General features: G+C 42.5%; 1 protein-coding gene across 5 annotated transcripts in view; it reads right to left on the bottom strand.

The window, feature by feature from the left end:
* Positions 1–418: 418 nt before the first annotated feature.
* ROCK2 (Rho associated coiled-coil containing protein kinase 2) overlaps positions 419–12448 on the bottom strand; it is a 146524-nt gene continuing 134494 nt past the window's right edge. For 4 of the 5 annotated variants that reach the window (XM_045286617.1, XM_045286618.1, XM_045286614.1 and 1 more), the window contains 7 exons: positions 11650–11720; positions 10438–10526; positions 9953–10031; positions 8544–8805; positions 8246–8459; positions 3862–3965; positions 419–2363 (listed from right to left, as the gene is read on the bottom strand). In XM_045286617.1, the coding sequence (XP_045142552.1) occupies positions 3875–3965; positions 8246–8459; positions 8544–8805; positions 9953–10031; positions 10438–10526; positions 11650–11720 (806 nt within the window). In that variant the 3' untranslated portion in view covers positions 419–2363; positions 3862–3874. The remainder of the gene's footprint in view (positions 2364–3861; positions 3966–8245; positions 8460–8543; positions 8806–9952; positions 10032–10437; positions 10527–11649; positions 11721–12448) is intronic. The other variant, XM_045286616.1, reaches the window with a different exon arrangement.

Here is a 12448-nt window from a genome sequence, read left to right as displayed (position 1 = left end):
GGGGGGGGAGTGGGCAGAAAGTCGGGTTCCCGGTCAGTGCCCTCTAGCGAGCGCTGGGGAGGGAACAATTGCACAGAAGCGCGCTCAGGCACGTGAGATGCACAAGAAAGCAGCCAGAGGGAAGAGCCACTTCCGAGCCTGCGTCCGCACTGTTCATGGAGCGCATTTCCTTCCCTTGGACAGACACCCTTACAGACCCTTCGGTCAACCCATCCAAGGTGAGGAAGCGCCATGGGAGCGATGCCGGGCCCCCACCCTCACAGAGTAATGTTCCCTCCACAAAAACCCTCCACAGGAGCTCTCCTGGTACAGGTGCACGCGCCATGCTTCTCCAGGTTCTAAGATACGCAGCATTCAAAAATCCACACCTGTCTCTTTATGCAGGTATTCCAATCACCCACGTGTAAACTTCAAATTATTTCATCTTAATAAAGTTTATTAAAAATATATATATATATTCTCTCCAATTCTGAATAAAAGGATAGAACCTCCCATAAGGTAGCAAAATCTTTATATAAAATATTAATTCAGTCTCCTTAAACAAGTCTAATGAATGGAAATAATTATTCTATATAAATTTCATATATTTTTCCTTTTTAAATCTTATTTTAAAAAAAGCTTTGCCTCAAAACCAGAACCACAGGACCTACCCCCACCCCCACCCCTGTCTGCGAGGGCGGCGGCTGTGCCGCTCATTCCAGCAGACCCCGTCGCGAGGACGACACTCCCTTCCCGCGTGTCCGTGGGCCACTTCCCATTTCCATGACATGATCGGCAGCTGTAGACCGAATGCTTGAACAACCCTATGCTGACCCTAGAGGGAATCAACAAAATGCCTTTCTTTATTGAGATATTAGGGATCGGTCAATACCCTACCACGTGTGTGTAGACACATAAAGAGAAGGCTGATAAAAACCACGTGGTTTCTCTCTCACTTGATTACCATTGCTGCACACCATAGTGTATTGACACATGTTTGTCTGGTCTGATGAGGATGTAGCAGGAATGGGCCTGCATCAACTATTCACTTTATAGCATTTTTAAAATTAAAAGAAAATGAAGTGCCTTTGAGGCTGCTTCTTCCCAATAACTAGTTGCTTCGACCTGGTACTGAAGTATTGCCATACAGAGTTGTGTTTGAGGATCACATTTCATATTTAAAATTTATCTACAGTATATCATCGTTTTCTTATATCTGAGACAATTTTTCAATTTTGAGTATGAAATGTAAAAAAGTCACAATTTTTTTAAAACCAGAAATAAAGACATATTTAGGATACCCAGTAAGTTCAAAACAAAGAAAACATTTCGTAGCACTAAGTCGCAGGCTAACACGGAGGTCTGTAAGGGGCTGGAAGAGTAATAGTTCTACATCAAAGATATATTAGTCTGAATACTATCCATTATTGTTTCTAGGACCAATACTTAAAAAAAGATAGTTATACAATCAAAATAGACTGACATGGATAGAACTATTCTGTGAAAAAATAGTGCACTATGTTTCTTCCACAAAGCAAATTTGCATCCTAATAGCGGTAAACTAGCACTTGGTTGATTTTTTGTTTCTTAAATACAGCTAAAGGGCTAAGACTTCGAAAAAGAAATTAAATTAAGGCATTCAAAAAGGGTAAAGTGGCCTATGATGAAGCATCGGGACACGGAGCACGAAGGTGAGACTCACTGCTACAACAGCTGCTTCAACTCTAGCATGCAGCTTCCGTCAGGCCCACACAGTCAATGATAGAAACCAACATTATGGCTTCACACAAGTGCGAGCTGCAACTGTAGTAACGAAATCTGATTCATATGTATAAAAAAATAAAGTGGGAAGTTTTACAAACCCCCTACAGAATGACAGTACTGTGAGTGTGTGTGTGTGTGTGTAAGCGTACACACACGCGCACATGCACACACACACACACAGTACAATGGTCACTTCTTAAAGACGCAGTCTTCATCACTGTAGTGGGATCACGCCCAGATTCTTCTGGTAAATGTGCTGGTGAAACTGCTCTGCCGAAGCTGAGAAGATGAGTTCTTGAAAGTCTGACTATTCTCAGTCCTTGTGTGCGATGTAGTGTGGGTGGCGCCAGGAGAGCTCCAGGAAGCCCGCGTGGACGGGCCGTAGACGGCGTCCTTGTTCGATCAACAACTCATTGCTTCAAAGGGGTCCAGAAATTGCTCCAAACTTTGTAATCTATGCCGCAGGACAAAGGGGGACACATATACTTATGTGTGTAGACATCAGTCTCTCCGGAAAACAGAGCTTTTGGATAAACTGTGGGCCGTCATCTCTCAGTCTTGTTTTAACTGGAAGAATACGATTACCTTGAGTAATGGCTGCATTCATAGAAGGCAGTTAGCTAGAGAGAGAACAAATACAGTTAGGACACGCAATGAGGTAATTTTAGAGATCGTTAAATTCTTTGAAGAGGCAATCTCTAATTACATTACTGAACTCTACTGTCATGGAACAATTACACTTCCAACACTACATAACATGCATGAGCACACTGCCTGGTCTGTCTCTCCCTGCTGAGGCCCATGCGATTTCTGCTTTCTCAACACAGCTGTGCACTGTGGCAGCACTAGACTTGGCACACACATTACAGATAAGTTTTAATATAATTAACTATTAGGTTAAATAATATGTCACAGAATAACAAATCTGAGTAAATGTTTGACTTGGGGTTCAAATAATGAGCTGTTTTACACAGCTGAAAGAACAGTGGGTTTGTATAGCAGGCTTCTGGCTAGGTTGTTTGACCCTGAGCCACATTTCCCTTATCTATGAAGTGGGAAGAAATACGTTCTCATAATAAATACATACAGAAGCACTCCGGTAAACAAGGTTATCAATAGACCCCAATTTTATAAGATTTTTTTTTCAACATGCTTCAGATAGACATTACTTCTTGTAAATTCATTATATGTAAAATGTGTAAATTCATGAAGCTCAACGTTCATTAAAATCTTAGCCCTTATTAACCAAACTATTTTACATCTCCTAAAAGCAAAAGAACTTTGTTATAACGTATCATTAGCATTCTTCAGTCAGGTTAACATTAAATTCTCCAAAAGCAAACAATTCACAAATCCCAACAAAAGCCAAATCAGAAATAGCTATTTCACAGCACTTAATAGACTTATACAGTGTTTATGGCAGCGGTTCTCAACCTGTGGGTCACAACCCCTTTTGGGGTCAAACAACCCTTTCACAGGGGACGTCCAATTCAGAACAGTAGCAAAATGACAGATATGAAGTAGCAATGAAAATAATTTTATGGTTGGGGGGTCACCACCACATGAGGAGCTGTATGAAAGGGTCCGGGCACCAGGAAGGTTGAGAACCACTGCTTTATGGTTTCAATCCTTGCAGGTTCCACAGAAACGGAGGGAGGGAGGGAGGGAGGGAGGGAGGGAGGGAGGGAGGGAAAAGCAGGAAGGCAGTTTCCATGCTATGTTCACAAACCAGCACAGGGGTAGGAGGCTGAACACATGGTCAGATTGACTTCTCTGGACAGAGCTTCTTTGGAATGAATGGCAAGTCTGAGAATTAGCCCTTTGTTATTTCTATAGGCTTCATCCCTAACCCAAAAAATCCCCCCAAACCTATAATCCCAAGTGGATTGAAAATTTGTAGCCAATCAAGAATCTGAACATAGCATTTTACTTTTAGCACAGGCTTTACAGTTAGAAACATTTCTTAAAACTCCTTTTAAAAGACAGTATTATTAAAAAAAAAAAAACACCAAAATTCCCAAACTAGCAAAAACTTATAAAAGCCCGGGTTCAAACCACATGCACTACTTGGAAACACCAAAACTTCTTCTTTTTTTTTCTTTCCATTTTTGAATTTACCCCTTTTGTTTCTTCAGAAATCAAAAACATCGTCATCATCATCATCACCATCATCAACATCATCAAATGACCAATCCCAGTCTTTAAACGCCAGATCAAGCAGTCTGCAACAGGAGGTTTGCAAATTTATACTCTAGCACTCTTTACAAACTGTAGTTAATGCTCGGGCCAAAATCTAACACTTCTACTGCTACCAAGCAGAGGAACATTTCCATGGGAGCCCCCAGGGGAAGCGCGCAGGATCCTACTATGTGGGGAGGAGAACAGCTGGGGATAAGAAGACCTACGACACCCACCGTGCTTGCTCCCCAGGTGAAGGCGCAGCCCTGCTGACGCCCAGCGTGGCGGGAGATCTGTGGGCATTCTCTTCACCACACACCCCGGATGAAGTCCGACCAGAAAAGGGGAGCCATGTAAACCTCGCGGGTATAGAGCAGAAGTACGCGTTTTCCTCCAGTCTGATCACCTGAATTGTAACTTGGAAAGCACAGCTTGTTCGTTGTTCACTGTCCACGTGTGACAAGGCACGCATCTGCCTGCCAATGCCCAACCTGTGATCACCACAGGTGATCCGTGGTTCATGAGCTTGTGCACATGAAATTCACTGGTGCTAGGACTACTTATAATGCATCTTCCCAGGCTCCATCCCAGGAGACTAGAATTGGACTAAAGTGAGTGTGGAAGTATTTGCTTTTTTTTTTTTAATCAAAGGGGAAAGTAATCTCAATGTCGTTGGTTGGCACCGACAGGACGGGGGACGGACAACTCACCTAATTTAAAGACAAACCACCTTTGCGCCGTAAAACGTGCTGGGTGCAGATCAGGGTCTGTAGACACGGACACTCTAACATCACCAGCGATTCACTGAGTAACCCTCCCCACAGCTTATCATGGCCAGTGAGAGCTGTGGGGCCAGGCTTGCCGCCATCTGACACACTCCCGCCTTTCACAGGTTGGACTGGGCTCGCTGCACAGGCTTAAATGTGAGCTGATTTCTAGATAAGGGTTCAGTTCTCCCGCTAGGGAGACTGAAAAGAACGGCATCAGAACCCCTTCTTCAGTGTCCAGGCCTCAATTTGGTTACATGCTGTGGGAAACCCATCATTTCATTTGTTGTGGGTTGAGTTATAGCCCCTAGGGATACATGTTGTAAATCCTAACTTCTATCTATGCTATAACCCCATTTATTAGCAGGTTGTCTTAGTTATGTTAATGAGGTAAGACTGGTCTCTTCTGAGATAGAAAAGAGATTAAACACAAGTTGGAAGCAGAGATGGGGTAGGATACTAAGATACAGGGAGATCTGATAGAGAGAGAGAGAGAGCGCGCGCACGAGCGAGCCTCCCCCTACAGCTGGCACTGTGAATTCAAACTTCCAGCCTAACCGTTGAGGGGGAAAAAATGTCTGCTGGGAGAGTCACCCCCTTGTGTGTTGTAGCAGCACTAGGTATCTAAGACCCATACCCTTGCAAAGCCTTTGCAATGTGTGCCTAATTCTGGTCATTCAACGGAAGAGACTATCACCTATGAGAACAATGTTCTTTAAAAAGTCATCTATATGAAACTAAATGGCCAACAATTACTTTAACATCAAGATGAAAAGAAGGGAAAGTAGATTAATGGAGACAGAACAACCAGAATAGAAATACTGAGAATGTTCATGAACAGTTCGTGCAAAATGTTGAGTGGGAACCTAACTGCTGTGTAAACCTTCTCCAAAGTCATAATATAGATCGAAATATAAAATACAATATATTCTCTTAAATTAGCAAGCTTTTATAAAACATTCTTCTGAACTCTGATTCATTTCTCTTCATTTTCACTGCCAGTACAATAGAATCCAGAGGTTGTTCTTCAAGCTCATTTTCCACGTTCCCCTCTAAGTATGCTATCTGCAGATGGCCCAGTGATCCTATGTGATGGAGGCCAGGGTGCCCAGGCCGTAATCTTCACAGAAGCAGACTGCCACACCTTCTTCCTTTCGGTTAGCAACCAAGCCCTTCACCCTGGACCCCCTGACCCGTCCTCTCCCCACATCCTTCCAATACGGGGCCATGACTGTCGTCAACACAACTGCTGCGCCGCCGCACACCCTCCATCAGGCCCCTGGTTTCCACGGGCTGATATTTGGAGAGAGGTCATTAGGCCTTTCTCCCCAGTCTGTCTCTGTTGGAGACTCTGCAGCTACACCTCCACAGGCCCCGCCAGCACACAGGTAGCACGTGTACAGGAAGGTATCCGGTGTCTCTGGCGCAGCCCTCTACCACTGCAAACGCAGGACTAACTCTTGACCACTGAGCGACTCTGCATAGGAACATTGTGCCAGGAGCTGACGGGTCCCCTATCACAGACCTAGAGAATACAGTGATCCTCTCATCTGGGAGGCCTCTGAATGCCCTCAGGCAGAGTTTGTCCGCCCTTCTCCATCCCCACTTACCACCCAACCCGGTGCTGCAAAGCCGCTGGGGACTCAAACGTGTGAACACAGCCAAAGAAGGCTGCATCCCTTTTGAGTCCAGCGGGCAGTACATGAAAGTGCCTGTTTCTTTACAATATTGAGTTTCTTAATGCTCACGAGATGGGCGAGTGAAATATGGTTCTCTAGTCTAATTTTCATTTGAATTGAATTTCTTTGTTTAATAAACAAGTTGGCCACTTTTTCATATCAAATAGCTATCTGAATTATAACATAGGCATCCTTCTTGTTAATTCTCATACTGTCAAAAAGATCTTTTAAAATGATTTACAAAACCTTTTATATATAAAGATATGAACCGACCTTTCACCATACGCATTGCAAACATGGCACTTTGAGACCCCCTAAGGCTTCAGCTCCATCGGCTGCTCTTTGGTGTTGTGCTTTCTGGCTCTGCCTTCCGCCCGGGATAGGTCCTGTCTTACCTCCAAATTGGTACGCGGGCACCTGTTTGCATTACTTCAGTTTTGCAATTATTGTTTTCAACACTCCAGGTTGGTATGTAACTATTATTTTCTAAAACAGGTAACCTATTAACTAAAATTTAGAAATGGAAAAGAACAGCAAACACACACAGTTTCTGCTAAAAACGTTCTAAGACTTCCTGGATCTAAGCAAATGGCTTGCCCTCTGGTACCCCACTAGAAGTGGGGGGAGGGCCGGGGAGGTAACAATCCGTGTGTGACTTTACATGACTGTTTTCAGGATGACAGAACGACAAAAAATTAGACACAAGTTTTTGTTCTAAACTTGTAGATTGAATTAAGACTTACAGCTTCTATCTTGTCTCCCAAATCACCCAAAATGAAATGCTTTGCACTATTAAATGGAATGTGTGCCCCCCAGCCCCTAAAAGGTACACATAGATTATGTAGCAACTTAAATAAGAGAATATACTATATATTAATATATATGAAAGCACTTTGGAAGCAGAAATATATTATAAAGCATTTAAGCACTAAGCATCTTCTAATACTAATAAAACTTTGTTAAATGTTTTTCTCAGGCATAAAAAATAAATAACCTTTAGTATTTGAGTTCTTCAGCTTGTCTACAATCTTATATCACTAACGTGGTATTACTTAGTTTTGTTAGCCATTACACAAAATATTCAAGACTCTCACTGTCGAAAAACCAATTCTGCCTTTGTTATTCTAAATGCTTTTCTTGAGTTTTCACTTTCATGAAAGTTTTATAAGAGATTTGTTGTTAAAATGCTAAGATCCAAATGATACACCAATGCATATCAGAATTCACATAAAGGTTCCTAAGTTAGGGAACAAAAAGAACACCTGAAGTTAGAGGGAACTACTTCTGTGAGTACATCCTTTCTCCTCTAGCTCAACACATCTTCGTGGTCACTTACAGAAGCAGCCGCGTCGTGGTTGGCAAATCAAAACTGGTTATTCAAACTCAAGATCATTTGAGTCACTGTGATGCAGTCAGCAAAATGTGCTCAACAGAAATCAGTCGGAAAGCATTAACTAGGCATGTGCAGATTGATACCTCTGACCTCACTACATATTCCTAGTTCCCATCTCCCCAATGAGAGATGTTGAACTTTAACTAGTAAACAGAATTTACATCTTAAAAGTCATTATATCTTGCTTCTTAAAACCAGACACATGCTTGTTTGAAACTTCCAGGCTGAATTAGACTTCAGATTTCTAGCTTGTCTCTCAGCTCACCAAAAATAAAATATTGAACGTCACCTCACTGAAAACAAGATTTTAATATTTAACCCTTAAAAGATATATGTGCAAAGTTAACCTGAACTACTAAATTTAGTCAAAGTATTTATAAAAACCCTACTCTACGGATTATAGACGGCACAAAAGACAGACCAATATGCATCACGTGTTTACACATAGCCACACCTGAGTCCATTTTGCAGTGTAACAGACTCACCTGGGCTTGTTTGGGACCAGCTGTCGGCTCGGCCGTCGGGCAGCCTGGCTCGGCGGGGCCTTCATGGAAGCCCTGGGGGACGACCGGGCGAAGGGGTCTGGGGCCGGAGGCTTTCTGGGGATCTTTTTCACCAACCGACTCACCCACTTCTGCTGCTCTTCTGTGGAACTGGCTAACAACAACAGGTTCTTCGCCGTTGAAATATCGTAATATACTGCCAAGATATAGTGGAGGGAATTAGTGTGTGCTGCACGACAGGCATGAACAGCGTCGGGCTGCTGGGCAGTGATGGCCGTACCTTTGCAGGGAGCGATCACCTCCTCCTTCTTGTCCATGTGGTCCTTGTGGCACTTCATGTGGCAGCGACGGCACTCCAGAGCAGGGGGCGGCTTAAACATGTGCCACAGAGGCTTCATGCAAGCCTCACAGTTGGTGGGGAAGTGATAGAGAGTAGGAATAAACTCATGTCCCTTGTGGCAAATATAATTTGATTTTTCACCCGCTGGTTCCACTGGAAACTCCGGTTCCTTCTTACTCTCGCCTTCGTTGGCATACAAAATCTGTGAAAGAACAGCGAGCTTTCTGAACACCAGTGTGTACCCCAATGCAGTAACCACTCTGACCTCGCAAATACACTCGACCGACTTAAGTTATTCCATGAAAATTCAAACCTAAGTAGACTCAGACTAATGGAGAGAGAGCCTGTGAGAAAAGTCGTGGCGATCACTGTGGGTCACATTTCAAAGACTCAATTCTCTTCAAACTGGTTCCTTGTGTTCAGAAGGTCAGCCAGGGGTAAATTTGTACTTGATGACTATTAGAAAAAACTTTAGGTGTGTGTGTGGGGGGGTGTAGTTCAAAATAATCTCCTGAGGAGATGTGGAGATTGCTTGAATTGGTATTCTTAAGAAGGTTAAAACTGGGCGATAACTGTCCACACAGCTCCCATGAAAAGATGTGCATCTGGTGGGTTCTGGGGGAAAGGAAAGAGGGAAGGAATAAGCACATGCTTTCACATCAACATGATGGGCATCCCAAGAGCACAAGTGTCCATTCTGCCCCGGCACAAGGGCTTTTTACACAGATGGAACACAGGATATAACGGATGGCTTGATTAATCTGAAATATGGAAGCAGTCAAGGGAAGGATTTGACTTCCCTTCGAATTGGAAGTCCAAGGCCGACGAGGTGTAGCATTTCACTTTCTCTCACCACCATGCAGTCGATGCTGACCCACAAGGACCCTCTGTGGCTCTGCAAGGCTGTAACTGGGGTACAAAGTCCAGCCTGTCTCCAAAGAACTGCTAGTGGTTTTGAACTGCCAGCCATGCAGACTGCAGCCTAACCCATAACCACTACACTACCAGGGCTCCCTAAATTTAACCTTAAAAGTGACTTAAAATTTCCCCCCTAACTTTCCAGAGAATTGGGCATAAAACAAAATCAGAGGAAAAGTTCTTATTTTAAGTCACACGAAACAAGACAGCAAAGGCGATGTAAACAAACGACCCGCCGTCTTCACAAGTATAACGAGGCAGCACTGTGCTCACAAGAATATGCTTGGAGGTCATGCGCACACAAAAGGACCGTCTTTAAAGGTGACTGAAAAAGCAGCGTGAAGGCCCCGAAGTAAAGACATTCGAGCTCGATTCTATGAGAACCTCTGAAGATGAAAAGAGAAAAGCAAACACAAAAGCTCTGTGTTTACCTGGAATATCCTCGGTATTTCTTTAGCATCTGCTCGATATACGTCTGTCTGTGTTACTGGTCGGACATGAAACAACTTGCTATAAAAGATTTTTAAGGAGTAAAGTATTAGTAGAGGATTAAATTACATTAGCTATCCTATATTTATTTCGGAAGTTTACTCTGACCCATTTCACAATTGCACAAAATCTCAGTATTTAATCATTCCTTGAGATTCTGAGAAATTCTCATTAAGAGAGTTTTCATTAGTTTCAAAAAAAACAATAAAGCCCCATGGAGTAGATGTTTTAGCTAGCCCTATGTCCCAGACTTCCCTCTGAATGAAGCCAAGAATCAGGAAATGTCGAGAGTGCACAGAAGCTATGCGACGAGTTCTCGTGCAGCGAGTAAGCTTCACTGCACTTGATAATGTCACGTTATTCCCTGGCCACACGTAACCAGACAAGAAAAATAATATTTTGTAAATATTCTAGTAAAAATACTTACTCTATATCTAAAACCATGTATGGATTAGACTGCTCTTTATCCTGTTCACTGTCATAAAAAAGGATCTTCTTACTGCTTACAATCACATACTATTAAAAAGAGGGAGGGCAGAAGTTAAACAATGATTAATGTGATTATATACCGTCTCTATTTTCTTTGAAAATAAATGATGTGCTAACAATCAAAACATTTTTAAATGCCTAGCTAATAAGTAAAGTACCCTAAGAAAAATCATCTTTGAAATAATACATCTACCTACATTGGGTAGTTAATATCTAAAGAATGATCGGTGAAGTCTAACATTTTATGGAATGAGTTAGCTTTGAAATCCTGTAACATTAGTAACCTTGTCAAAAATGAACATCACAGTATCAATCATCATAGTAAAAGAGGAAGAAGAATAAAGAAAGGAGTGGGTCTTTGTATAATCTAAACCATCTTAAAGAAGGGATGATTCACCCAGGGTGCAGTATAGCACTGACGAATGATACATCATTCTTCTAGCTCCTGAATGATTCCCCCACCCACTACCATGACCCAGCTCTATCTTAAAAATCAAGTTAGACCGGAGAACACACATTGGTACAGATGAGAGCTCTCAACACATGGAGTTCAGGACAGATAAACCCCTCAGGAACAGTAGTGGGAGTAAGGATACCAGGAGGGGAGGGGGATGGCCGGGAAGGGGAAGGGGGAGAAAGGGGAACCCATCACAACATTGGATATATAGGGGCTCCCCCACCCCCTGAAGGAAATGAATAACAGAAATGTGGGTGAAGGTAGACAACAGACAGTGTAAAATATGGAATAATAATAGCAAGATATAATTGATCAAGGAGTCACAAGGGTGGGAGAGGAGGGGGAAAAAGAGAATCTTATACCAAGGGCTCAAGTAGAAACTGTTTTTGAAATGATGATGGCAATGTATGTACAAATATGTTTGATACAATTGATGTATGGAATGTTGTAAGAGCGGTTAGAGTCCCCAATAAAATTATTATTTTTTTAATCTGAACCATCTTTCGTCCTGAAACAGCAAAAACACCAAGGTCAACAGGCTTATAGTATTTACAAAGGCAGGGAAAATCACCCCAAGTCAGGAAGTTTAGACAGGTTTTTCAGTGTACAGTTCTTGCTATGCATATTCTGGTACCGCACAAGTGAAGCGCTGGGGTTAAACCACGGGGGAGCAGGCCAGACTTAAAGAAATACCTTTTTAACCCATCCAAACTTCTTGGTGTTGTTTCGCACGGGCAAGGACAGCCACCCTTCTAACCTCGATTCTGTAAGCAAGCACAAGAAATGGAGACAAATATAACAGTTCTCCTTGGATAAGAGGAATTTAGTAAAATTAATATAAAAGTCACAAAACAAATATGTCCCCTCCAGCATCGCTGCACATCACCGGAGATACAAGAACAAGGCAGAATCATGTCGAGTAGTTATGAGACGCAAAAACACATTCAGGTCACATCACACGGGAGGCATATACTCTATCGTTTCATGAAGTCAAAAGTCCTGTTGATGAAATTCATGCACCTGCAAAGTCAGCAGACCAAACACTTCCCCCAAAGCAGCGACTAGCACACTGTTCACTGCGACATCTACACTGAGTTATTAATTCTTTCCTTTGGGAGAAGGAAAACTATAGATAGAGTGTATTGTCTCAGAAAAGTAAACATTTACATTAAATACGCAGGGGGGAAAAATCAAACTTTTATAATGAAATATCTTTTTTAAAGATCAAAGTAATGCATGAGTAGGAATAACAAAGACTTTTTAACTCCAAAATATGTAAATCATTAAAATTGGGCTTCAACAGCAGAAAAAGATTTAAGTCTTAGAATGTGTCTGACACTGATCAGTTAGTTATCTTTTAATGAAGTGCACACAATGAACATTTGGGGAAATTATTCAAAATCCACTTTGTACTCTCCTCCTGCGTTTCTGAGGAGGGGGACAGGAAGTGCTGCCAAGGGAGCGCTGGGCTGCTGGCTGGAAGGCCGGTGGC

Source organism: Echinops telfairi, unplaced genomic scaffold (assembly GCF_000313985.2).
Source record: "Echinops telfairi isolate 266 unplaced genomic scaffold, ASM31398v2 ScPeMD7_9;HRSCAF=40, whole genome shotgun sequence".
Classification (NCBI taxonomy): domain Eukaryota; kingdom Metazoa; phylum Chordata; class Mammalia; order Afrosoricida; family Tenrecidae; genus Echinops; species Echinops telfairi.
The sequence above is the reverse complement of the archived record's forward strand: the minus strand, read 5'-3'. Positions and strand labels throughout refer to the sequence as shown.